General features: G+C 54.7%; 1 protein-coding gene across 6 annotated transcripts in view; it reads right to left on the reverse strand.

The window, feature by feature from the left end:
- Positions 1-682: 682 nt before the first annotated feature.
- The window catches only part of FGD3 (FYVE, RhoGEF and PH domain containing 3), a 160,400-nt gene continuing 134,335 nt past the window's right edge, over positions 683-26,747 (reverse strand). For 5 of the 6 annotated variants that reach the window (XM_055271917.2, XM_055271920.2, XM_055271922.2 and 2 more), the window contains 11 exons: positions 26,039-26,097; positions 23,583-23,729; positions 21,740-21,832; positions 19,077-19,156; positions 17,424-17,454; positions 16,855-16,962; positions 14,892-14,954; positions 7,331-7,453; positions 3,957-4,097; positions 2,228-2,368; positions 683-1,578 (listed from right to left, as the gene is read on the reverse strand). In XM_055271917.2, the coding sequence (XP_055127892.1) occupies positions 1,327-1,578; positions 2,228-2,368; positions 3,957-4,097; positions 7,331-7,453; positions 14,892-14,954; positions 16,855-16,962; positions 17,424-17,454; positions 19,077-19,156; positions 21,740-21,832; positions 23,583-23,729; positions 26,039-26,097 (1,238 nt within the window). In that variant the 3' untranslated portion in view covers positions 683-1,326. The remainder of the gene's footprint in view (positions 1,579-2,227; positions 2,369-3,956; positions 4,098-7,330; positions 7,454-14,891; positions 14,955-16,854; positions 16,963-17,423; positions 17,455-19,076; positions 19,157-21,739; positions 21,833-23,582; positions 23,730-26,038; positions 26,098-26,747) is intronic. The other variant, XM_063636247.1, reaches the window with a different exon arrangement.

The following is a 26,747-nucleotide window of genomic DNA, read 5'->3' on the forward strand; positions in this document are numbered from 1 at the left end:
GTGGGAAGCTGTGGCAGAGGCCCAGGTAACCAGCAGGGGCTCCGTGTGCAGTGGCTGCAGCAGCATCCCAAGCACGGCCCAGCTAGAGCTCGCGAGAGTTCACCTGTGCCCTCACCTGTGCCCCCATCTCAGCTGCCCCCCACTCACCTGTGCCCCATCTCATCTGTCCCTGCCTCACCTGTGTTCACATCTCACCTGTCCCCCCCATCACCTGTGACCAGTCTCCCATTTCTGGCTCTTCCTCCTGTCCTCTCAGCCCCCTAGGTAGGTGCCCTGCATGTCTTCCAAGGTGTCTCCACATGGTGCTATATGGATATTAGAGGGGCGGGGGTCCTGATCAGTGAGCACCCCCCATCACTGGTCCCTAAATTCCTCCACTGTCTCCCAGAGGCCCTCAGGGCTCTGGTGCAAACAGCACCCCCATCCCAGTGGCCTTTGCAAGGTCCCCACTGGCACCATCTTGAGTGCCCTGCACCCCTCCCTCCCCATCTCTGAGCCTGGCCATCTTCATCTGCCACCTGCCCACCCCCTGGCAGGATAACAGATGCAGAACTGCTTTCCAGGTGGTGTGTGTGGCCAGTGTGATTCCATCACCCTTGTCCCTCAACCTTTTATCAGCCGGCCCACCTTGCAGCGGGACCCCGCTGAGGGGCTGGGGAGAGAGCACCGAGGCTGTGCCCACTGCTGGTGGCCAGTGTTTATTTATGCAGATAAGCACTGTGTGCCGCTAGCATCAGGAACAGCCACAAATCTCATGCGCCTGCCACTCAGTGGCTGGGGTAAGTCCTAGCAGAGCTTCCGAGCGCGGTTATTTAGGAACCATGAGTCCAACTAGGATGGGGCAGGCCCACCTCCTGGGGGCTGCAGGCAGAACCTCAGGAGAGGACAGAGAAAGGAGGTGGGAAGCGAGTCACGATTCAGCTCACATGGTGTAGACAGGCTGGGCAGAGGTGGGGTGGACCACGCTGCAGACCAGCAGGATGTGGCTGTCCCTGGCAGTGCCCATGCTGCCTCCTTCTGCCTTCCGGGCCAGCATCACCACACGGCCCATATGGATGATGGTTACTTTGGCAGTCGGCCCCTGCTCTGGGCCACACTGCTGGGGCTGGAGGCCAGGCTCTTAGCCAAGACTTGCTGGGTGACCCTTGGCCAGTGGCTGCCCCTCTCTAGGCCTCAGCTTCCTTCCCTCCAAAGCCAAGTGTCCTGAGCTCTGGGCTGTCGGCTCACCCTCAGCAGTCCAGGGCGCTCTTCATGTGGCCTCCAATGCCACCTCCCAGGACAGCACAGGTCCAATGTGGTGGTGTGCAGGGCAGTGGGAGACTCAGCTCACGGAGCAGCTGTGCCCATAGGGACCTGAGGCTGCAGCGCCCCCAGGCTGTCCTGGGCCGTGTCCCCACGGACAGCGGTGCTTAGGGTTTCCAGCCACCGCTGCTGCAGCTCTGCGGAGGAGGCGCTCAGGTACCAGGATTGCTTGGCCCACTGCAGCTTCCACACATGCCCCGAGTCCAGCCTCTCCTCAGGGTCTGGCACACTCAGTTTGCAGCTGGGGAGAGGGATGGTGCGGGGCAGCCGGCCATCCTGCAGCAGAGGAGCAGATGGTCAGCGGGGCCTCAGCTTCCCAGCCTCGGGCTCACCTCAGTGACGCAGGCCTCTCCCAGGAAGCCACTCCCAGACCCTTGCAACGCAAGGCAGGTGCTGAGCCCGAGGGGTCTGGTGGCTGTGCCTGCACTGCCTTTTGTCAACAGGAGGACAGTTGGTGGGGGGACCCACTGGTTCTCCCTGAGGGAGATATAGGGAGGGGGATGCCCTGCTCACCTCACCAGACCCCCAGACTCCATGGCCTTCTTTGGGCTGTCTGGTCCCTGGGGAGGCAAGGCAGGACAGGCCAGCCCCTGTGACAGAGTAGCAACTGGGGCTCCAAGGGGCCAGGCCAGGGCTGTGTGGGTTCCTGAGTCTTACCTGACAGGTTCTGTGGCTCCTGGCCACCCTTTGTGCCCCCTTGGCCCACCCCTCCTTGCACCCTGGCTGGCTCTGGGGTCCACCCAGGTGCCAGTAGGTTCTGTCTCCTGTGACTGGCGAGCAGAAGGAATCCTGCACTGCTGGGGAAACTGAGGCCCCAGGTAACACTGCTCAAGCAGGTGGGCCCCAGCTGGTGGCGCAGGCCTGCTGTGGGGGCCTGAGGCTCTGGGCTGCTGGCCTGAGGGCTTGGCGGGGTGGGGACACATACCTGGCTGCCTCCCTGCAGGTGCAGCACCTGGGGATCTGACATGGGGATGGCGGCCCACACTTCGCTCCAGGTCTCACCGCTGTCTGACAGCCGCAAGGGGCCGCAGAGCAGGCTGGGCTGGGGGTCTGCAGTGGGTGTCTTCTGGGGACACAAAGACACAGGTTAGGGGCAGTCTCGCCTGCAGTGGTCACACCCTGTTCTGAGGAGGCTGGGGTAGGGCCAGGGCCACTGCTTGGGAACAGCTGGCTGTGGAGACATGGCCAAGGCCTGCACAGAGACTGGGACCAGCCTCACCCAGCTTGCAAGGGTCACTAGAAGCCTGCAGGACATAGACGTGTGTGGTATCAGAAGGGGTTTGCAGGCTGGGCCCTCCAAGGGGAGGGCGTCCATATGCTGGGTCAGGACACATCAAAATCACAGGAAAACCCAACAGCGAGTACCTGAGGGTGGGTCACGGGACAGGGACTTCAAGCGTGTCAGTTCTACACACACCATATACACGCACATACAGCACACACACACACCACACATGCCACACACACAGGCCCTCCCTCTGTCATGTCACTGTTGGAGCTACTGTCCACCATTTGGACATGGCTTAGACACCCCCTGCCAGAGCTGGACCCCTCAGACCTGGGCCCCCCTTTGAGGCCAGAGTCCACCTTACAGGGCCCTGGAGGCCCATGCCACAAGGACCTGGGGCTCTCAGAACACACCTCGGTATTTAAATTGCAGGCCTGAGGGAGCTCGGTGGGCAGTGCAAGGTCCTTCTTCACCATCAAGACCATTCAACGCTCAGTCCTAATAGACTTACATCCTTCACTTCTTAGACCAAGGACCTAGGTCAGGGCTCCAACCACAGCTGTTAAGTCAGAGCAGCTGGGACCCTGAAAACACACCCCCCGATCACCTCACTGAGCCTCTAGGAGGGAGATCAACACTAGAAGCTTCCCAGGAGACCCCAACGTGCAGCTGGTGCTGCAAACCACAGGCTGTGTCGAGTGGAGAAAAAAGGCGATGCACTTTTCTGGAAACTCACGTTTTCTTTTTCAGCTTTCCTGAAAACCCCCAGAATAGACTATTATTGAGGAAGGAAGGCAGGGAAAGCAGCAGCTACTCTCAGAAAGAGGAGTGGAGGAGGAAAAGAGGAAGAGAAGGAGGAGTGCCGGGGAAAAGAAGATGGGGAGGAGGAGAAGGGGAGGGGGAGGAGAGGGAAGAGTAGAAAAAGGGTACAGGGAGGAGAGGGAGCAGGAGGAGGAGGGAGAGGAGAAGGAGAAAGACAGGGAGGTGGAGGGAGAGGAAGGAGGGGGAGGAGGAGGAGGGGGCGCCTGCTTCCAGGGCCCTGCTCACCCTCTGACAGCTGGAGGTGAGGCAGACAGAGAGAAGGGCAGTATCTCCCCTCAGGTGGGCCTCAAGGCCTGGACTTGAGGGCAGCTTCAATCTATGCCGTCCAACCAGGTGACCAGGAGTGATACTTGTTCCCTTCTAACTCCTGGATGCAAATGGTTCCCAAGCCTTGGCCCTGGCTGTTCCCGAGAAGCCAGCATGCACACACGGGATCTTCTGAGTGTGTTCCCAGCCTTGGGGTCCCACTGAGACACACCCACATCTGTCCTGGTCCCAGGGACACTCCGAAAGCAGAGGCAGCTGGAGCTGCTAGGGCACAGGAGCAGGTGTCTAGAGGCTCTGCTGCGCCACCAGGAGGGGAGCAGGAGCTGGGAGCACCCACCTCTGTGCTCTGCCTGGGCTCAGCTGGAGCCTCGGGGCTGGGGCTCTCGGGGGCCACTGGCTGTGTCAGGAAACACTCTCTGCAGACACGGCTCTGCCGGCTGTTCTCGGCCTTGAACTCGGAGCACTTCCCACAGATGACCTGCCAAACAGAGGGCACCTGTGACCCCAGCACCCTGGGACAGAGGATTATCCAGGAAGAGGCCAGAGGAGAGGTGGAGTGGGCTGGAGGTGGAGTGGGCGGGAGGTAGAGTGGGCGGGAGGAGACTTAACACAGTGTGGGGAGGGGTAAGAGCTTCTCCTTGAGGGGAGCCCTGTCTGAGGGCAGAGAGCAAGGCTGGCCCTGCTGGGTGTCTGGTACCCACCCTCCTGTCCTGGAGGGACCAGAGTCCAGGAGTCTTGTGTGCATGGGTGGAAGAGTGGCAAGAGCCACCAAGCACACGGGAAGACGCCCCATCACTGGCCATCAGGGAAATGCAAATCAAATTCATAACCAGAAACCACCTCTCACCCCTCAGCATGGCTATTTTCCAGACAAACAATGACAACAGCGACAAAAAGAAAATAGTGTTGGCACAGATGTGGAGAAATTGGAATCCTTGCATTGTTGTTGGGAAGTAAACTGGTGCAGCCTCTGTGGGAAGCAGTAGGGTGGTTCCTCAAAATGTTAAACACAGAGTTACCATATGATGCAACAGTTCCACTTGGGGTATGTGCCCACAAGAACTGAAAGGAGGATCTGAAGGGATGTTTGTATATTCATGTCCATAGCAGCGTTATTCATGATAGCCAGAAGCTGGAAGCAACCCGTGTCCATCGGCAGATGAATGGATGAAATCGTCATGGTCTGTCTGTACAGTGGAATGTGATTCAGATGCATGGGTGGAGCATGGGAATTTAGCCAAGGAGTGCTCCTCAGTGGCTTTTCCAGAGCCTTTCCTACTCTGAAGACTCCCAGCAGGCCCCTTTGTGCCCCCTCCTCTGGCCCCTCCAGCTGCGTCCCATCGATGGTCCTGTCTCTCTCTGCCTCAGTCTCCCTCCCTCTGCTGGATCCTTTTTTTTTTTTTTTTTTTTTTTTTTGAGACAGTCTCGCTCTGTCGCCCAGGCTGGAGTGCAGTGGCGCAATCTCGGCTCACTGCAAGCTCCGCCTCCCAGGTTCATGCCATTCTCCTGCCTCGGCCTCTCCGAGTAGCTGGGACTACAGGCGCCCGCCACCACGCCCGGCTAATTTTTTTTTGTATTTTTAGTAGAGACGGGGTTTCACCGTGGTATCGATCTCCTGACCTCGTGATCTGCCTGCCTCGGCCTCCCAAAGTGCTGGGATTACAAGCGTGAGCCACCGCGCCCGGCCTGCTGGATCCTTTTCCCAGCACACAGAGGCTCCTGCTGTCTGAGGGCCACCCACACCCACTTCTGCATCTGCTTCTCCTGTTCCATCCTGCCCTGTGTACTGAATGTTGCAGAGGACTTGGGATCCTTGTTCAAACCTTGGGAAATTCTAGTGTGAACCTAAACCTGCGGGCACTGGCTGCTAAGGGACAACGGCACTCAAACATTGAGCTCATATTGCAGGTCTCAGGAGCCACAGCAGAGGGCAGATTGCTCTTTTTAAGTGGAGATGGAAGGCCCCCTCTTCTGGAGTCCTACTTTTATGGGGATTTTATTTTTGGAATTTCTCTTTTCTCTATCACTACTTGTGTGAGGAAGCAGGAATACGGGGCAAACCAAGGCAATGAAAGCCAAGCTAAGCCCTAGCAGACTGACGTGGAGATGGAGTGACGTCACTGAGGGCACCGAGCCACCTCTGCTGTGTGGGGAAGTCCAGGTTGGCCATGAGGACGCTCACTCCAAGGAAGATTAACGGAGGCCGCAGCTTCTGATCCTGAGTAGTCACAAAGCCTGAAGCCTGGAGTTGAGCAGGGAACTGGGCACGTATTCTGAGGATGGCTCTTAAAGCAACAGATTCCCCTCAGGTCTGATGGGGAAACCAGGTTTGAGTTAAATCCCCCAATTCTGGAGCAAAAACCACGCCCCAAACTGAGAGTTCTTTAAGAGGTACAGATCACATTTCCCACTTGCCTGCCCATCCATCCTCTACCATCCATTCATCCATCCATCATCCACCCATCCATCCGTCCACCCATTCATTATCCACTCATCCATTCATCCATCATCCACCCATCCATCCATCCATCCACCCATTCATTATCCACTCATCCCTTCATCCATCCAACCATTCATCTATCCATCCTCCACTATCTATCCTTCATCCAACCATCCAGCCATACTTCTGTATGCCATCCAACTATTCGTCTATTCATCCATCCATCCATCCATCCATCAATTCTCCAGTCATCCATTTATACTTCCTATATATCCACTTCCATTCATACTTCCATATGCCATTTATCTAACTACCCACCTATCCATCCATCCCCTCATCCATCCATCCATCCATCTCCCCATCCATCCATCCCCCCATCCATCCATCTCCCCATCCATCCATCCATCCATCCATCCATCCATCCATCCATCCATGCATGCATCTACCTATCCATTCACTCACCTCTCCATCCACTCATCCATTCATCCATCCTTCTACCCACCCATCCATCCATCATCCATCCTTCCAAGGACTCATCTACTTATTCCCCTCCCCCTGCTGCCCCCGGTCATGTGGCAAAGTTATGACAAGTAACATCAACCGCTTCAGGCACAGGTTGCTGGCACCCTTTGGAAAAACACTTCCAAAGCATTCTGTGCTAAGATCCAGTTGCTAACATAGATTCAACTTTAATCTCTTAACCTAAAGGTACTTAAATGATCAGTTCCTTCCTCAGGGATACTTTTACATTCACTATTAAGCATTGAATTTTCTCCATTCTCAGGAGAAAGGGCTTTGGAGTGAGGGGAATGGAGATAGTGTGCAGCTGGGGCACCAGCCGGAGGCATTGCCTCATCACATGGGCCCACCAGGCCTTCAGCACCACTGGAGCGCTGGGGCAAAGGCCAGCAGTAGGAGCTTCCAGCACAGCCATACCCTTCACCTGACTCCAATACACCTTGCAAGGAATGAGGACTATCATCTCCTTGTTCTCAAGGTCAGCCAGCTAGGGGTTCTGTGGTTCCAAATCCAGCACTTTTTCAACCACAAGGAGTGTCTGTTGAGCACCAGAGCTGACCAGAGAAAAGTGATTCGATCCTACTTCGGACAGGACAGTTTTGCACTCAAGGGCATCTATATCCATGAGCCAGGATCAGGAAGCCCTTCTGTGCAGGGCTGGTGTGCATGGCTGGTGTGGTGCTGGTGAGGACTCAGCTGCTCTGTCAGAGCGGGGTGGCCTCCTGTCCCTGTCCCCCTCTCCCGGGACTCACCGCCCCGCATAGCTTGCAGTGATGCTTCCTCTTGGTGATGGAGTTGAAGGTCTCACCACAGCTCTTACAGCTCTGCTTCTCCTTGTCACGTCTGGTCTTAGAGGATAGTTTTCTGGGCTCGAGCTACAAGGAGGCAAATAGATGCCATCAGCTTCCGAATCACGTGTGCACCCTACCCCACACGGCAGTGGAGTGGCAGCTCTCGTGACTGTAAAAGCCACGCAGGCTCAAGGCAAAAAGTGGAACATGCAGAAGGGAATGAAGAGCCAAGTCGGCCATGTCTCTCTTCCCTCCCTCACCCCCCAGCAGCTGCCTGTGCCCATTGCCCCAAGTAAAGATTGTAAGTGGATCAAGATCTTCAGTTTGGAACAACTTGGCCAATGACTTTATCTGGTGCATCTGAGAAACTACTGAAAAGAGCCACAGCTGAAGGAACACAGTGATTACTAGGGCAGGCAGTGGGCAGCACAGCTATGGCCTGCAGCCCTGGGGACGGGGGCATCCCTGCCTGCAACCCAAGCCATGTGGCCATGTGCCTCCTCTATGCTGGGCACCAGGGGGCCACACCCTCCAGGCACGCCACATGGATGAATATAGGTGTGCACCCACATGCCTGAGTGTGCAGACAAGCATGGCAACATTTTAGGGGGAGGCTGGACACAGTGGCTCATGCCTGTAATCCCAGCACTTTGGGAGGCTGAGGCTGGTAGATCACTTGAGGTCAGGAGTTTGAGACCAGCCTGGCCAACATGGTGAAACCCCATCTCTACTTAAAAAAAAAAAAAATACAAAAAATAGCTGGGCGTGGTAGTGGTAGCGGGTGTCTGTAATCCCAGCTACTCGGGAGGCTGAGGCAGGAGAATCGCTTCAACCCAGGAGGCAGAGGTTGGTTGCAGTGATGCAGTGAGCCGAGATTGTGCCATTGCACTCCAGCCTGGGCGACAGAGCGAGACTGTGTCTCAAAAAAAAAAAAAAAAAAAAAAAATCTGGGAGGACATGTGAGGAAGCCATGAAGAGCTGAGGCCAGGGTCAAGGGCTGTACCCTCCTTTGTCTCCTGTGCCTGAACTGCCTACAGAGGAGGGTGGTGTGGAGGCGGGAGCAGATGTAGCCTGGGGCTGCCCAGTCCAGCCTTGGTTTCCCTGTCTGATTATGAACAGTGAAAGGTGGAGAGACCCCAGGCTCCTGCCTCCTGTCAGCTATGAGACCCTAGATGACTCACCTCTCCTTTCTGAGCCTCAGTTTCCTCACCTGTAAAATGGGATGGGTGACTGGTCCCTGGGCCCTAAGCCTCATCACAGTACATAAAACCCCGAGTACGTTTGGCAAGTTGCTAATTACCCTTTCCTGTTATAATAGCCTGCAACCCCTGGAAGGCCCCATCATTTGATGAAATGACTTCCTAGGCTTTTGAAGCTTGGTCCACACCCAGCATTTCCTCTCTGGGGAGGAAGCACCTCCCTTGAGACACTTTGTTATGGGTGCAGAAAACACCGTTAAGAAGACTTTAGGAAAAGGCAAAGATATGTATCGAGTTCCCCAGAATGTCAGAGCTGGAGCTGCCACTAGAAATGTTTATCTCAACCTCTCCAGTCAGGGAAACTGAAGCCTGCAGGTGTTTTCTTTTTCTTTCTTTTTTTCTGTTTAAAAGAAAACTGCCTAAAATAAGCTTACCATTAGTGTAGCTGAGCAGAATAAAAACAGGTCTGGGATATGCTTTAAAATATTACAGAAAACAGAAGTGTGTGTGTGTGTGTGTGTGTGTGTGTGTCGGGGCTAGGGGCCGAGGGGCCATAAGAACAGCACCAGGCTGAGGTTTCTGGAGCTGGGGAGGGACGCTCACTGGGGTTATCCCCACTTGTGTGGGTCCAAAATTGCCATAGGAAAATGCTAAACAACATACACTTAAAAAAAGTTTAACATAAACTCTTCAGGTTTAAGGAGAAAGAGGGCCAGGCGCAGTGGCTCGCGCATGTAATTCCAGCACTTTGGGAGGCTAAGGCGGGAGGGTTGCTTGAGGCCAGAAGTTCGAGACCAATCTGGGCAACATAGTGAAACCCCCCCGTCTCAAGAAAAATTCAAAAAATTAGCTGATGTGGGGGCACGTGCCTGTAGTCCCAGATATTTAGGGGGCTTAGGTAGGAGGATCGCTTGAGCCCGGGAGATCGAGGCTATAGTGAGTTGTGATCACACCACTGCACTCCAGCCTGGAGGACACAGCAAGATCCCAACTCAAAAAATAAAGAAAAAGATGAACTGAACTGGTTGGGGTTGAAGAAGCAAGAAAGGGGTGGCTCAGATTGGGCATAAGCATTGGAGGCTGTGGTGGGCTGAACTGTGTCCCCCCAAGTTCATATGTTGAAAATATAATTCCCAGTATCTCTGAATGTGACTATATTTGGAGATGGGGCCTTTAAAGAGACATTAAGTTAAAATGAGGTCTTAGGTTGGGCCCTGATTCAATCTCACTGGTGTCTTTATAAGAAGAGATGAGGACACAGAGACACAGAGGGAAGACCGTGTGTGGAAACAGGGAGGAAACTGGCATCTCCAAGCCAAGGAGAGGCCTCAGGAGAAACCAACCCTGCCCACACCTTGATCTCAGACTTCAGCCTCCAGGTAGTATTTTGTTCTGGCAGCCCCAACAAACTGACACCAGTGCCTCTGTGTAAATTCAGGCCAGGCACTTCCAGCTGTGTGGCCTGGTCTGTGGTCCCCCTTCATTGGCCCACCTGCAGGTCTCCCCAGTGCCCAGCCTGCTTGGCACAGAAGCCCAAGGGCAGGGCTGGCTCCTTTGAGGGTGACAGGGATGCTTACTTGCTGTGCCACAGCCCCCAGCACCTCTGTTGAATGGGCCTTGCTCCAAAGACACAGGTGAGGCGGCCTGGGCTCCCTCTGCAGTTTCTCTCACGCTCACAGTGGGGGCTCCAAGCACACTAGGCGGGGAATGGACATCACTGACCTGGCGGCAAAAACCTGTTCTCCAGGTGGGCACCCAGAGAGGCTGGGAAGTGGGAGTGATTAGCGGAAGGGCGGCCCCAATGTGCACCTCAGCCTAGAACTGCCTGCTCTCGAGGACCCCGGAAGGGGGACCCCTGCCACGGCACCCAGGGGCAGCACTGCATGGCAGCTGAGAACAGCACAGGGCGTGCCCATGGGGCAGGGGGCAGCAGGGGCAGGGGGCAGCAGGGGCAGAAGGAGCGAAGAACAGCCATGTGGGAGGACAGGTACCTGCGGGGCTGGGTGAACAGCAAGAGCTTGGCCTCTGAGGACCAGCGGGGACCGGGTCCCAGTGAAGGGACAGAGGACAATTCTGGAAGCAGCGAGTGTGGCTCAGGGCTGAGGCAGTGCCAGGAGTCCCACTGGCTTCCTTTATCTGGCAAATCTTCCCCGCTATGGAGCTGAGCTGAGCACTCGGGGTGGGTCCTGGCCCTGCACCAGCTCCCATGGAGCTGAGGCCCGCAGCCCACCGAGGCCAACCCCCCAGCTCCCATCATCAAGGTGTGGCTGAATTTCTAGGCATGACCCAGTAGCTGAGAGGCAAGAGGCCCACCTGACTAGCCAGGGGTGGTCTCTCGGCCATGCACACGCCCCTTTGTGGATGAAGTTACCACATAGGTTGACCCAAAGAAGGGAGCTCAGGTTTTCGTTGTGGATGTCGGGATATCAGAAAAGCTGGGCCCAAGTCTCTCCAGGAAGATGGAGAACTGTGGCTTCCTCAGTATCTGACCGAGTGACTTCACCCCGAAAGCGCCCAAAACACACCAGCGTTGACCCAGAAAGTGGTCTCCACCAAGGGACAACGGGGCTGCCCCCTCCAGCATTTTTTCTTGAGCAAATTGAGCTGCACATCCAGGAACGGGGGGCACAGCTGAGTTACACAGAATTGGAGCCCAGTAAGTGGCCTTGATGAAACTGAGTCAGTTTCATCAGATGCTGGAAATGACCCAGCAGGGGACACAGGCTGTGGGGTGCAGGCACTGCCTGGGGATATTCCAACAGGAAGGTGGCCAGGCTGAGGCCTGATGCCTCTGCTCCAGCCCTGCCCTGGAGCCCCGAGGGTGGACACAGGGCGTGGCCTCGTCCCAGGAGGGGCAGTGCCTGAGAAGAGGCTCTGGCACTGGCCTGTCAAGGGTGCCCTTAGATGCCTCGCTGGCACCTTGGAGGGGTTCGTGTGTCACCCATGGTGGGTCTGAGGCCCTGAGAGACCTTTTGGATTCTGACATTTTGTGTTTCTGTTAAGAGCAACTCGATGCTTGCCCATCAGGGAAGGCTTTGAATTCTGCAAGGCCCCTTGCAAAACTTCCTGGCTTGGGTGCAGCTTCTCTTAGGAAAAGGGCTTACAGGGACTATACCACTGAAGAAACTGGGCTCAGGAAGTAAGCTGAAGTTTGGTATAGTATAGCAAAAATCACTGTTGTTGATGACAGAATGCACTTGCTTTTGAGTGCTTTGTAAAACGCACACTGAGCTCACCTCCATCACACCACATTCACCCTGTGCAGCTTGACACAGACACTGAGCTGTCCCAGCTCCCAACCTAGTCTCAACTCTGCTGTTTTTGCTCACATGAAGACACCAGTGAGGAACACAGGGCCAGGTCAGGCCACATCCACTGGGTGTAGGGAGGCCCTGGGCTGGAGCTGAGGTCTGTTGTTGTTTGGTGGTCTGTTGTGGGCCCAGCTCTGGCTTGGTGTGGGTAAGGGACAGAGACAAGAGACCAGAACTGGAATTGTGACCCTGAGTACCTGGCTCCCTGGGCTGCTGCAGAACCTGAGGCAGCTGAGCCCTGGGCCAGGGGAAGTAAAGGGAGTGGGGCAGGCAGCGCTGTCCACCCAGCTGGGCGCACCCATCGAGGCACAGTGGGTCTCCTGGCCACAGCCTGGTCCAGCAGATGCCCGGACACTGACTGAGGCCCTGAGCCCCAGTTACCTTCTCGCCTGTGACACAGGCAGGCGGCCAATACGGGCATTGCCTGTGTGGCCAGCAGTGCCTGACAGCTTCTCTGATCTCTCTGCCCAGAGCCAAGTGAGGCTCAAGAGGTGGCATTTGCTCAAAGCCCTGCTCCAAGGCCATCTCCAAGCTGTGTCTTCCCACAAGTTAAAACATTTTAAACCATGGCCTTGCAGGTTCTTCCAGCTAGAACATTCTCCTGTTCGGGCACCAACCCAGGGTTAGACTCCCCAGGACCCTGTCCCACACTCAGACGCTCTGTGTGGATCCCCTCAGCCAGGCCTGGGTTCCTGCTTTCCTACAACCCACCCAGGTCCTGCCCACCCAGGGCCTCCCTCAGCACGTGGCCTCCACCCACTTCTGCTTCCTTGTCTCCCCAAGACACTGAAGGTGCCTCTCCATGTCCTGTGGGCTCACACCTAGGACAGACGCATTCACAAAGGACAGGTGGTTCTCACTGAGCCTTGATGCCTCTGTGGCAGGACTGTGACCACGGATGTCTCCGTAAGCCTGGCCCAGGGCCCGGGGCTGACATGGAGGATCATCGGGCAGAGGCCAGCCAGTTCATTCCTTATGTGAGCTGTGTGTGTGGGAGGCAGTGCTCTGTGCCAGGGCGTCACCATGGAAACTGTCAGGGATGTCTGCCCTGGCTGTGGGATGCCAGGGAGTGGGGCTGATCAGGCAGTGCCTCATACGCATGGGTGTGGGCTGTCACGTCTCCACTGTGACCCTGTGATTGTGTGTCCACTGTGGGCAGCTCATGCTTCTGTGGCTGCACTCACACTATGAGTACACATTGCTTTTCATAACTTTCCTAAATGCTCCAGAAAAGGGACTAGAGAGCTCTGTGAGTCTGGGGCACAGCCAGCCTCACACTTACTGTTTGGCAATACAAAAAGTTGCTGATGGGTGGATTCCCATCATAGGCTGGGCATGGTGGCTCACGCCTGTAATCCCAGCTGAGGCGGGCGGATCACAAGGTCAAGAGATTGAGACCATCCTGGCCAACATGGTGAAAACCCATCTCTACTAAAAATACAAAAAATTAGCTGGGCGTGGTTGCACGTGCCTGTAGTCCCAGCTACTTGGGAGGCTGAGGCAGGAGGATCACTTGAACCTGGGAAGTGGAGGTTGCAGTGAGCTGAGATTGTGCCACTGCACTCCAGCCTGGGTGACAGAGAGAGACTCCATCTCAAAAAAAAAAAAAAAAAAGTTGCGATGGGGGGGTTCCTGTCATTAAGACATTTTTATCAGGGCCCCCCGGGGCAGGCTACAGGGCTTCATAGACTTGGACGGAGCAAACAGCAGGTGTCAAGGCCCTGGGGCCTGGCAGGGCAAGGGGAATACAGGGCATCTCAGGGGAGGGTGGCCAGGAAGCCGGGTGAGGCCAGACACAAGAAGAAGAGACAAGTGAGAGGAGATTCTCTCCTAGGAGGCCAGGGGACCACTTTCCCCCAGGCTGCCCACCCTGTGTCAGACTTCCTCATTTCAGTGTTAATAAGATGTCCCTGCAGGGTGCCTGTCTGCTCTGCAGAGGCCAGGTGGCTGCGCTTTGTGAATCTGGGGTCTCTCCTCTTGCCCGCTGGGATGTATTTGCAAGTCCGCCCACGCCTCCACACTCTGTTGTGCCCCTGAAGCACTACATCCTTCCCAAGGCCTCCTGAGTTTCTTCATGGTTTCCCAACACCCGGCCAGCCCAGATCATGATGGGTGGAGCCTGGTAAAGCTCAGGTCATGGGAGGGGGCAGCCAGCGGCCAGCTCACCTGGACAGACCCCTGTCTTGGATGGGGCTAGGGCAGCCACCTGGGGCCACGTCGTTCTTGAGCCTGCACAGCATGGGGTGAGGCGAGGCGCCTGGAGAATCACCCTCCTGCATCGGGGTGCTCCACGGTGATGTTGCTGTCAGCGTTGGTGAGTGCCAAGCCTGGGCGCCAATGATGATGGCTCCAGGTACAGATGCTCTCGGCCCTCATCCTCTTTAACTTCCCAGATTAAATGGAGGGAGGCAGGCCTTATCCCAGTTCCGACAGCACATCCCCTGGCAGGCAGGCGCGTGGACACAGTCTGCCTGGCTGGAGCAGCACCCTTGTGGGCTGGCTGCCACAAGGCACACGAGAACACAGACGGGGAGAGGCAAGGAGGCTCAGGCCTCCCTGGCTGCGGCTTGGGGTGAAGGACTAAGCAGTCCTCTGCATTACTGAGCCTCCTAAGGACCTTGCACTGTTAATACACGCTTTATGGGACGATTCACACATGTTAAGAGCATAAATGTTCACTTGGAGCTCAGAGGATTCTCACATGCGTGCCCAGCTGTGTGAACACCTCCAACCAGGTAATGGACATCCCCACACTGACAGGCCTCTGCCTGCCTGCCTTACAGAGTCCCCTGCAGTGACCACACAAGTCATCAGTGCCTGGACTCAGACATAGCTTCACCTCCGCACACCCAGGCCCCCAGTCACAGTGAGCAGGGCAGGCTGGCCCCTCAGCCCTCAGCCTCCAGGAGGCCCTGGTCCGACCCTCCCTCTCCATCTTCCCTATAGGTCATCCTGGTCTGACCCCCTGCTCCGCCTTTCACCCCTGCTGACCACTGAGCATGGGGCACTTACCCCTGCTGCACCCAAACTGCCTTCGGTGGTCACCACAGGCTCCACAGGGCTGGTGCTTGTGATCTGGAAGGGACACAGAGGCCGAGTGAGAGGAGATTACAGGGCCACGCAGCCCCTGTGCAGTGAGGGGACAGTTCCTGAAGCCCCCAGCACCTCTGTGCATTGAGGGCAGGCTCAGGAGCAGGAATTCCGAGGCCTAGGATTTGCTGTGCCTCTGGGGAAGCTGCTCCTTCCCTGGGCCTGGCCTGAGCTGGAGGCCTCTCCTAGAAGGAGCATCTTCCAGTGAGGTGGGTGGCTGATGGGTGACGCCTCCCTCTGGCCAACCCTGTTCAGAGGCTCTAATTTATACCAAGTCACCCAGTGAGTGAGGAGGGTCCCTTTGGGTTCTCTCTCATCCTCCAGGGTTCCTTGTGGAGAGTCTCTGCAGCCCCCTGACTTTCTTAGCACAGTGAGGCTCTGGGCTCAGCCTCTGGACAGAAAGGGCTTGGCCAGATTTAAGGACAGCCGGGCTCAGTGTCTCACATTCCCAGGCCACCTCCACTCAAGGCAGTCCCAGGACTCTTTCTGGATGGTGCAAAGTCCTTGCAAAGTAAATGCAGAAAGCAGAAAAAACCTAGTGGACTTGATACAAATACGAAGTGGATATGGGGGAGGTGGGCTGTGCTAGGCAGACCCCTGGAGGTGGTAGGGAGGGCAGAACCAGCCTGGAGTTGGGATTCAGGCCTGCAGGATCTGGACCAGGAGGTAAGAGTTGGGGCACCCTCACTCTGAGTCATGCCTGGTGCCCCCGTGAAGGCTGGAGCAGAGGGCCTGGCATAGGGTTCAGGGAACCATCTCTCCTGGGTGCCTCCCCGGATATGTCCTTGCTACAGTTCCAACCCCTATGCCTTGTCCAGGGCCAGTGGCTCCAGGGCCTTCCTCGCAGCGGGCAGAGATCGGCCTCCTCACCCAATCCTCTCTCCCTGACTCCAGGGAAGCCCCAGGGGGAGAAATGGCTGAGGCTTGGCCCTGAGGCTGCAGCACTGACTCCCTGGCCAGGCTTCGAGGCAAGGACCCTGTAGCTCTGCCTCTTTCCCAGCCTAAGTCTCCAAATGAAATCCCCCTGGGCCCTTGGGGCGGCTCCACATGAGGATGGGGAGTGAGATGCTCCTACTGCTTCCCTCAAGGGGCTCTGAGCCACCATCTCCCAGGACACGGGGGCACTCGGGGGGAAATACAATCACAGAAAGGTGTCTGCAGTCATGGGCTGTGCTGGGCCAGACAGAGTGGTATACAAGCAGTGCACCACAGCCCTGTGATGCCAGTTCCACCACCCATGGCCTGGGGATGTCACAGAGCTCCTCAGACTCAGTTTCTATGGGGATGATGTAACATGCCTTGGTGTGTAGGATGCTGTGCAGAAGGCACCAGACAACCAAACAGGTCACGCAGGAGCACTTCCTCCACGCCCACATCCTGCTTTCCTGCCCACCTGGGCGCTGACCACGGGCCTGGGGCCCAGCAGGCTGCAGCGGCACTTAGTGGAGGGTGGGTAGCGGTGAAATTAAGTTCAGCCTAAAGCTGCCATGGGAAGGTGGCCGACTGTTCAAACCATGTTCAAATACGGCAAACACGGAGCTGTAACCAACCCAGCTGTTTCTGTGCCTCACTTTCCTTTTTCTGTCCATAAATCCTCTCTGACCACACAGCAGCTCAGGAGGCTCTCTGGACCTATTGTGGTCTCAGGGGTTGTAGGGGGCGGGTGCTATCCCATCCACAAATAGTTGTTTGCTCAATTAAATTGTTAAATTTAATTTGTCTTAAGTTTTTCTTTTAACACAAGGGAGTGCCCGCTGTACTGGTCCCTGGTATAGCAGGAGGAAAGCCTGGAGGTCAAGCTGCCCACCCAGACGCCAGTGACTTCTGCTCTCCACAGGCAGCCCATCCCCTGGAGGTCCCTCTGCGCCTCAGGCCACTGACTCACAGGCACGTCTGGAGAGAGGCTGGGGTCCTCATCCTGGCTGAAGGCGCCACCGAAAGCCTTGAAGGTATCGCTGTTCTGTTTGTGCTTCTCGATGGTGGCCTGGATGATCTGGACACAGCAACACAACAGGGAGGACTATCAAGGGGCATGGGAGGATGCTACCCACAGGAGGGACATGCCTGCCTCTGTCCTGAGGACGGGCCTTGGCATTCCCAGAACGATGCCCAGGCCACTGGCCATCTCCCTTCCCCCCTACCAATGATGTGGTCTCCCCATGGAGCTGTCCAGATTGAGGAGATCCACCCTGAGCGGGGAACCTTGCCTGTGACTCCACCAGGCCCATTCATGTTTATTTGGGGGCCCTCAAAGAAATGAATAGGTTGAAAGGCTTGTGGCATCTGAAGGTGCTTATGAAGGCAGTGTGGTCACTGCATCCCTGCAGGGCGCGGCACAGGGCCAGCAGTCCCGGAGGCCAGGGCCCCCACCCTCTGCCCCAACATGAATGGCCTTATTGCTCAATCACTCAATCACTCAAGCATTTGGTTACTTTACAACTTTAGAAGCTTCACCTGAATCCATTCTTTCTTCTCTTCCTCTGTCCTATAAAACCAAAACAGTCTTGTATTAATCCAGTCTTGGATACTGACTCTAAATGACCAGCCCTCTCTCAGCCCTGCAGCACACCCGAGCCACACACTGGCTTGTCAATGCAACTCAAGGATTGGAAGATTGGCCCCAAGGGCCTCAAAACACTCGTGGCCTGGTGGGGCCAGGTGAGCCACGTGGAGCCCTCTGCAGTGGCTGTAATTCAATGCCTCTTTGGACCATAATGGGTCATTACAAAGATCCCATGTTGGTGGGGTGTGGGAGAACAGAACTCCCACGTATGGCTAGTTAGAGCACAGCCTGACATCACCTTAAAGCATAGTGTGATAACAGCCACCAAAATTTCAAACAGATGCACTACCCTGTGACCAGCAATTCTATGTCAGCAATCTATCTGACGGCTACAGTTACACATATGCAGAAACACCTAAAAACAAGGACACTGCTTGCAGCAGCATTTGTGATGGCCAGGTTCAGGAGGAGCCCAGGTCCTCATCAGTGGGAACTAGCTAATGATCATAATGGAAAATTATGTTGCTTTAGGAATGGTGTGCAGATATGGGATGGTTCTTGACAAATTAAGTGAAAAAGCAAGATGCAGAACAGGTTATACAGTAAACAGCCATCTGTGATTTAAAATGTAGATATATGTGCATGTGCATAGAAAATCCTAGAAGGGGCCGGGCATGGTGGCTCACACCTGTAATCCCAGCACTTTGGGAGGCCAAGGGGGTGTGGATCACCTGAGGTCAAGAATTCGAGACCAGCCTGGCCAACATGGTGAAACCCCATTGGGTTTTCACTCAAACAAAAAATTAGCCTGGCGTGGTGGTGGGCGCCTGTGATCCCAACTACCCAAGAGGCTGAGGCAGGAGAATCACTTGAACCTGGAAGGTAGAGGTTGCAGTGAGCCGAGATTGTGCCACTGCACTCCAGCCTGGGCAACAAGAGCGAAACTCTGTCTCAAAAAAAAGAAAGAAAATCCTAGAAGGATACTCAAGAGAGGACTAAGAACGTGCTGGGTCTGCTGAACAGGGGGTGGGCAGAGGCTTAATTTTCATCAACTTCCCTAGGTACTGAAACTGCCCTGAGTCCCATAGATAATTTATCTGATAAACATACAAATTGACCCTTCTGGTCTTAGAGCTTGAAAGTTATCATTTATCTGAGTTCCTTCCTCAGAAAACACCTTCAGCCCTCTCAAAAAAACCATCAAGGGACTGAAACTCACCAGGTCACCACATCCAGGCAGTGAGATGCCCAGACCCTTTATTCTTCATGATTGCTTCCTTGCCCCTCCCTAGTTCCTGTTTCTTATATATTGTTACATTTATTCCCTGCTGTATAATGCCCCTAGTTTTAGTTGGTAAGGGAGATGGATTTGAGACTGACTTCCCATCTCCTCGGCCAATTAAAGCTTCTTCCTTGGCAATAATCATCTCAGTGATTGGCTTTCTGTGCAGCAAGCGCAGGACCTAGACAGAACCCTGGTGTTTCGGTAACAGTACTGTTAAATTTTAAGCCATGCATAAATAAAAACATATTGCAAGGTTATCCAGTTTAGAAAAAGAAGACATGAGGTCAAAGACATTCACTAGAAACAGCCTGTTCCGTACCGTGTCTGCAGCTCCAGGGACCTTTTTCTTCCCGTTATGATGAATGTACGTGCTGTGTTTGGCTTGACGATATCCTGCACCTGAAGGGGCAAGAACAAAGAACAAAGCAAACCCAGGCTGGTCATTTTAGCTCCAGCCTCATGTTTTCTGACTTAGAAGTGTTTCCCCAAGGAGGTAACAGAGGTGAGCCTGCAGCCCCACAGTTCTGCAGGGAGAGGGGCGCAGAGGCTCAGGTCACCGTGGCTGCTGCACGAGCTGGTCCATCAGGGACAGCGGGCCTCCCATCCTGCTCAGACACAGCTAGGGCCGCTCGTCTTCTGTGCTTGGAACTCTGCTGACCAAACCCGCCCCCGGACACCCAGCCCGTCAGGCCTCCTCCCCATGTCGCCCCATCCATCCTCCTTGAAGCCAAGCCATCCCCACAGGCACCACTGGGCACTGCCCCCCACAGCAGCCATGTCACCTTAGGATGGAAAGGGATCTGATGAGAAGAGCGAGGATGGCCTTAGCCACCCTGCAGAGTCTGAGCCCCTGAGCAGGTGCGCCCTGAGATTAGAGATGTAAAGAGGACAACGTGTGCCCAGAACTAATGAAAATGGGGTCACTTCTTCATAGAACCGCAGCCGCAGATCCCATCCTCTTCCATCAGGATGAGACCACAGAGACCATGGCCGGGCGCGGTAGCTCACGCCTGTTCCGTGTCTCATTGCAGTGATTGCTGGGGGACTGGAATGGGTCCCTGTCCCCTGTAGGGAGGGCTTTGAATTAATGGGTGCTCCAAAAATATTTGCTAAATCAAAATATGTAATCATTTGCTTAATGCCACCAAAAATCCCTTCTTACCTTGAAATTCTCTGAATTCAGGTTAAGAAAAAAAAGACTAACTAGATAAAGTATCTTTTTTTAAGGTTATTTTATTATTATTTTTAAAATTATTTTTGAGACAGGGTCTTGCCCTGTCAGCCAAGCTGGAGCGCTGTGAGTGGCACAATCATAGCTCACTGCAGCCTTGACCTCCTGGGCTCAAGCGATTCTCCCACCTCAGCCTCCCAAGTACCTGGGAATAGAGATGTGCACCACCATGACTAGCTAATTTTTTTTTTTTTTTTTTGAGACGGAGTCTTGCTCTGTCGCCCAGGCTGGAGTGCAGTGGCGCAATCTCAGCTCACTGCAAGCTCCACCTCCCGGGTTCACGCCATTCTCCCGCCTCAGCCTCTCTGAGCAGCTGGGACTACAGGTGCCCGCCACCACGCCCGGCTAATTTTTTTGTATTTTTAGTAGAGACGGGGTTTCACCGTGGTCTCGATCTCCTGACCTCGTGATCCGCCCGCCTCGGCCTCCCAAAGTGCCGGGATTACAAGCGTGAGCCACCGCGCCCGGCCATGGCTAATTTTTTGTTTTTTATAGAGACACGGTTTCACTACACTGCCCAGGCTGGTCCCGAACTCCTGGGTTCAAGGGATCCTCCTACCTCAGCCTCCCAAGGTTCTAGGATTGTAGGCGTGAGCCACCAAAACTACGTGCCCAGCTTTTTATAGTATTTCTATACTTTTCTTTTGTTTCTCTATAAAAAAATCGGTCATGGCTGGGCACGGTGGCTGATGCCTGTAATCCCAGCACTTTGGGAGGCCGAGGCAGGTGGATCATGAGGTCAGGAGTTTGAGACCAGCCTGACCAACATGCTGAAACCCCGTCTCTACTAAAAACACAAAAATTAGCTGGGCATGGTGGCGCGTACCTGTAATCACAGCTATTCCAGAGGGTGAGGCAGGAGAATCCCTTGAACCTAGGAGGTGGAGGTTGCAGTGAGCCGAAATCACGCCATTGCACTCCAGGTTAAGAAATACCATTAAAAATAATGACTAACTAGGCTGGGTGCAGTGGCTCATGCCTGTAATCCCAGCACTTTGGGAGGCCGAGGCGGGTGGATCACGAGGTCAGGAGTTTGAGACCAGCCTGGCAAACATGGCAAAACCCCGTCTCTATTAAAATACAAAAATTAGCTGCGCGTGGTGGCACGCATCTGTAATCGCAGCTACACAGCAGGGTGAGGCAGGAGAATCCCTTGAACCCAGGAGGTGGAGGTTGCAGCGAGCCAAGATCATGCCATTGCACTCCAGCCTGGGTGACAGAGCAAGACTCTGTCTCAAAAAAAAAAAAAGGTCATTCTGGACCATGCTACAGATCTGCCTGGAACTCTCCCCCGGCTCCGGTGCAGGAGGACAGGAAAGAGCTTGGGACCCAGGAACCAGGCAAGGGAAGCAGGCCCCCGCCCCAGCCAGGATTTCTCCCTGCAACCCTGGGCTTCATGTTTGGGTTTGTAAATAGGGCCCCGAGTCCCAGTCTCACAGGTGACAGGGTTCAGTCCAGGTCCTGGTGCCATCCCTACTGCCCCCTGCATCCTCCAAGGCTCTGCAGAAAAGGGAGTTGGCAGCAACGTGGCAGGTGGGCCAAGCAGAGAGGGGTGGAATCCTGCCCTTCCAGCCTGGGGCACCAGGACTGAGACAGTGCCTTGGTCACAGATAGGGTCTATGGCTTGGAAAAGCAGGTAGGGGTGCCAGGCTGCACAGAGGTGAGTGCCTCAGCGGCCAGAGCCCGGTGTCCCCAGCCCTGCTCAGTGCCCCTTCCAGGAGGACAGGTTTGAGATGGAGGAGCTCACCCACCTGGAGGCCTGAGATGTCCATCTTCTCCCGGACGCTGAACTTCTGGCCCATGAGCCGCAGCTTGGGCACGCAGTAAAGGATCATGCTGTTGAACTGCAAGAGGGATGGCACAAGTGAGGAACGAGAGCTGCCCGCAGGCCACCCCAGGGGCCTCAGTGAGCTTCTCACATGGGATCCTTTTCATTTTTTTTAATGTTATAAAGTGAAAAATATTTTTAAAAGATATGTGCAGTAATTTTAACTACAGTTACATCTTTGAGTGAGGAGACTCTAGTCGCTAGCTTTATTTTTGTTCATTTCTATTTTTAAATTTTTAAACCATGAACAATGAGCTAATTGTATAATTAAAAAAAAACAAAACTTTTTTTTATTTTTTTGAGATGGAGTCTTGCTCTTGTTGCCCAGGCTGAAGTGCAATGGCGCTATCTTGGCTCACTGCAAACTCCTTCTCCCATGTTTAAGAGCTTCTCCTGCCTCAGCCTCCCAAGTAGCTGGAATTACAGGCAGGTGCTACCATGCCCGGCTAATTTTTGCATTTTCAGTTGAGACGGGGTTTCAGCATGTTGGCCAGGCTAGTCTCAAACTCCTGACCTCAGGTGATCTGCCCACCTCAGCCTCCCAAAGTGCTGGGATTACAGGTGTGAGCCATCACGTCCAGCCAAACCAAATCTTTTGAATGAGCTACTGATACATTCACCAACATGGATGAATCTCTCAAACCCACATGGTGAGCTAAAGGAGACAGACTCATCTCATGGCATTGATATGACATTTGGGAAAGGCAAAATTCTAGAAACAGAGAAGAGATCCATGGTTGCCAGGGCAGGCAAGTGCTTGCCCACAAAGGGGTGGGACAAGGGAACTGGGGCGGTGGGCGGGGGCAGTGATCAAATTGTAACTTGGCCAGGTGAGGTGGCTCACGCCTGTAATCCCAGCGCTTTGGGTGGGCAGATCACCTGAGGTCAGGAGTTCGAGACCCGACTGGTCAACATGGTGAAACCCCATCTCTACTAAAAATACAAAAATTAGCCAGGCGTGGTGGAGCACGCCTGTAATCCCAGCTACTCAGGAGGCTGAGGCAGGACAATTGCTTGAACCTGGGAGGTGGAGGTTACAGTGAGCCGAGATTGAGCCATTGTACTCCAGCCTGGGCGACAGAGCGAGACTCTGTCTTAAAACAAAAACAAAAACAAAAACAAACAAAAAAAACCTTTTTCTGTAACTTGATTGTGGTCACAACTGCATTAGTCAAAACTCGGAATTGTAAAGCAAAAATGAGTTTTAGTTAACGTAATTTTTAAAAACTTAAAAAAAAACCTTTCAGAGAAATAATTGTTTATTCAAGGAGAATTAGAAGCTAGAGGAAAATGGAGGAGGAAAGAAGAACCACATCTGTTTCTATTGTGCCATGGCACCCAGGGTGGGTCTCGAATTACACTTCCATCCCACCTTCCCCCTCCCTCCCGGCCAGGGTTTGGCTCAGGAATAGTTGAAACTGTGATTCGCTGCTACAGTTCTCTGTGCTCTCCTGGTTGCTACAAGCTGGAGTCTGCTCAGTTCTGGGGAGGAAAGAGGTATTGGCTGTGAGGGATTGAAAAATGAGATATTTGCAGCAAATGGGGAAGAGCTGTTGGCAAAAGTTTGGTGTCTGGATGTGGAGGAGGGAGGCTCCCTGTGGCTGGGGGAGGGATGCTGAGGGTCTCAGAGGGAGCCAGAGGCCCAGTAGGAGAGGCCACAGAAGAGCCCATGTCCTTGGGCAGCCAGAGCCCTCCTGGCACTGCCCTGGGCTTGAGGCAAATGGCAAGGGAGGCTCTGTGGCTGGGTTGGCAGGGGCCAGGCTCACCAGGAAGAGGTGGCGGTCCTGGGCGGTGCCATTCTTCGCTGACAACTTCTGGATTTGGCCCTCCTTGATCAGCTCATTGGCCGGGTTGACAATGTCTTCTTCCCCACCCAGCTGCTCGTACACCTCCAAGAGCTTGTGCATTTTCTCCTGCAAGAGACATGGGACTCAGGCACCAAAGGTCTGTGAGAGTGGCTGGTGACCTAGAGATGCGCGGAGTCCTTCCCTGCAACCGTGGCCCAGAATCCAGAGAGGGCAATGAGCTACTGACAAGGGTGGGAGGGAAAACAGAGTGATGTTTGAGTTGGGTATTGAAGGATGAATAGGAGTTCACCATGCAGAGCATAATAACAATGATAAACAGCAACAGAGCTAACCATTGCTGTAAGCCATGTGCTGTTCTACATGACACATGTTTTAACTCACCTAGTGAGGTGAGTGCCATTGTTATCTTCATTTTACAGACAAGGAAACTGAGGCACAGAGAGGTCAGTTGAGTATCTGAGACCCAGACTTGGACAATCCATATGTCACCTTCCCCTGGCCATGGTGACTGGTGGGGTAGTCACATGGGTAACCGGCACCCAGAAGTGCGATGGGACAGGGTCAAAGCTCATGGTCCAGCTCTGAGCCGGACGCCAGTGTAGCAGAACGCAGAGCTGAGCCTGCGGCAACCTCGACAATAGCCACATGTCCGAGTCTGGACCTGCCGTGCCTCGGAAGCCCCATCCTTGGACCTGAGTGATCTCAGCCTGTACACCCTGGAGGTGGCTGGGTTTGGCTGACCCGTTTCTGGCACCAATGCAGGTAAGTGCAAGTGGGCACAGGGTGTAGGGGGCACTAGAGGAGCCAGCAGCAGAGAGCTTAGAGGAGCAGACTAGGGTAGGGGTGAGGGTCTTTTGAGAACTGGGGGAATGGGCAGGTACCTGGTATATACACAGGGGAGCGGGGTGTGTACCTGCCCACTACTGGGGGCTGGGTGTGCAGTTGGTGTGTACCGGGGGGCTGGGTGTGAACCTGGTATGTACCGGGGAGCTGGGTGTGCAGCTGGTGTGTACTGGGGGGGCTGGGTGTGAATCTGGTATGTACTGGGGAGCTGCGTGTGCAGCTGGTGTCTAATAGTGGAGAAATGCATGCACCTGGCATGTACTGGGAGGGCTGGGCAAGCACCTGGTGTGCACTAAGAGGACTGGGTATGTACCTGTCATGTCCCGGAGGGCTGAGTGAGCACAGAGCCAGTCCATGAAGGGACTAATGCAGCTTTAGTGAGTGAATGAATGACAATAACACTGAGCACTGACACTTCCTGCACCAGGCAGGTCCTGTTCTGAGCATTCTGTGTAGACTGATTCTTTTTTTTTCCCCCCACACCTGGTGGCTCACAGGTGTGAGCCACCACGCCTGGCTAATTTTTGTATTTTTAGTAGAGACGGGGTTTCACCATGTTGGCCATGCTGGTCTTGAACTCCTGACCTCAAGTGATTCGCCCGCCTCGGCCTCCCAAAGTGCTGGGATTACAGCCATGAGCCACCACACCTGGCCTTGCTGAGGCTTTTGAACACAAAAATTGCCATGGGCTCAGGCCATTTAGGGCTGAGTTCCATGGTAACACGTGGCCGACACTTTCTGGGGCAGGCCGGGGACCACCTTGTGGGGCAGGACTTGGGGCTGACCCTGGACATGTTGCAGCTCTCACTCTCCTTAGTGTTTTAGGAGTCATGAAACAGCCGTTCTCTGAGAGGTGTGTGAGTTTTGGGTGAAAAGACCCGGATTTGGATAATTAAATGAAACTGCCTAGGTAATGGATACTTAGAAAACAAAGGAAATTCCTTTTTTTTTCCTGGTTTTTGTTTATTATACACTTTTTTTTTTTTTTATTTGAGACAGAGTCTTGCTCTGATGCCCAGGCTGGAGTGCAGTGGCGCGATCTCGGCTCACTGCAAGCTCCGCCTCCCGGGTTCACGCCATTCTCCTGCCTCAGCCTCCTGAGTAGCTGGGACTACAGCCGCCCGCCACCACGCCCAATTTTTTGTATTTTTAGTAGAGACGGAGTTTCACCGTGTTAGCCAGGATGGTCTCGATCTCCTGACCTCATGATCCGCCCGCCTCGGCCTCCCAAAGTGCTGGGATTACAGGCGTGAGCCACTGCGCCTGGCTGTAGAGTGATTCTTTTACTCTCCACAGACGCCCAGTGAGACAGGCTCTGTCGGGGCTCCCATTTTATAGATGGGGAAACTAAGGCATAGAGCGCTAAATAACTCACCAAGGACACAGATCTATTATAGCAAGGGGCGGGGCTGTCCGGCTGACCCCCCTGGGGATGGGCGTGGAAGGAGGTGTAAAAGAGTCACTCGTGGAGCCCCCCGAAGGGTGGGGGCGAAGGGGCTGGCCCACAAAGGTCTCTGGCCCTCACTCTTGCTGCACCACCCTGCAGGTCACCGCTGGAGCCCCACACTCACCACTTTCCGAATGGCGGCATTGGAGTGGTTGGCAGCTGTGGAGATGAGCTCCAAGGACCCTGCAGGAGGAAGACTGGGTTCAGCCTGGGGCCACAGTGGCTCCGTTTTTGCTTGCCTGAGGGACTCCAGGGCAGCTGCCTCCAAAGAGGATCTGTCTCTGCTCTCGGCCTTTCCCAGGGTGCCTGGGCTACTCTAGAGGACTGGCCCAGAGGAAGGGGGTGACCCTGCCCCCGACCCTGCAGACACATCCCTTCTGGGGCCAATACCAGGCAGGGGGCTCCCACGATCCTGCACAGACGCCTGTCCGGGCTGCCTGCCAGCCACACCAGTCACTGCCCTTGGACTAGGAGCAGCCCCCACCAGCCCCATGAGGCCCATTTCTGGGGCCTAAGCTCTGAACAGGGCCAGCATTTAGCAGCACCTTCCCCAGACCAATGTCCACCCGCATACTTCAAGCAGGGGAGATTTTTCTCTGCCGTCAAAGACAGTAAGTCCCTTCCTGGGCTGCTACGGAGCTCACTCGTTCTCTCTCTTTCTCTCTCTCTCCCCCTCCTTTCTCTGTCTCTGTGTGTCTCTCTCTCCTCTCCTCTGTCTGTTTCTCTCTCCCTCTCCCTCCTTTCTCTGTCTCTGTGTGTCTCTCTCTCCTCTCCTCTGTCTCTTTCTCTCTCTCTCCCCCTCCTTTCTCTGTCTCTGTGTGTCTCTCTCTCCT

The sequence above is a fragment of the Symphalangus syndactylus genome, chromosome 3, assembly GCF_028878055.3.
Source record: "Symphalangus syndactylus isolate Jambi chromosome 3, NHGRI_mSymSyn1-v2.1_pri, whole genome shotgun sequence".
In the NCBI taxonomy this organism is placed as follows: Eukaryota; Metazoa; Chordata; class Mammalia; order Primates; family Hylobatidae; genus Symphalangus; species Symphalangus syndactylus.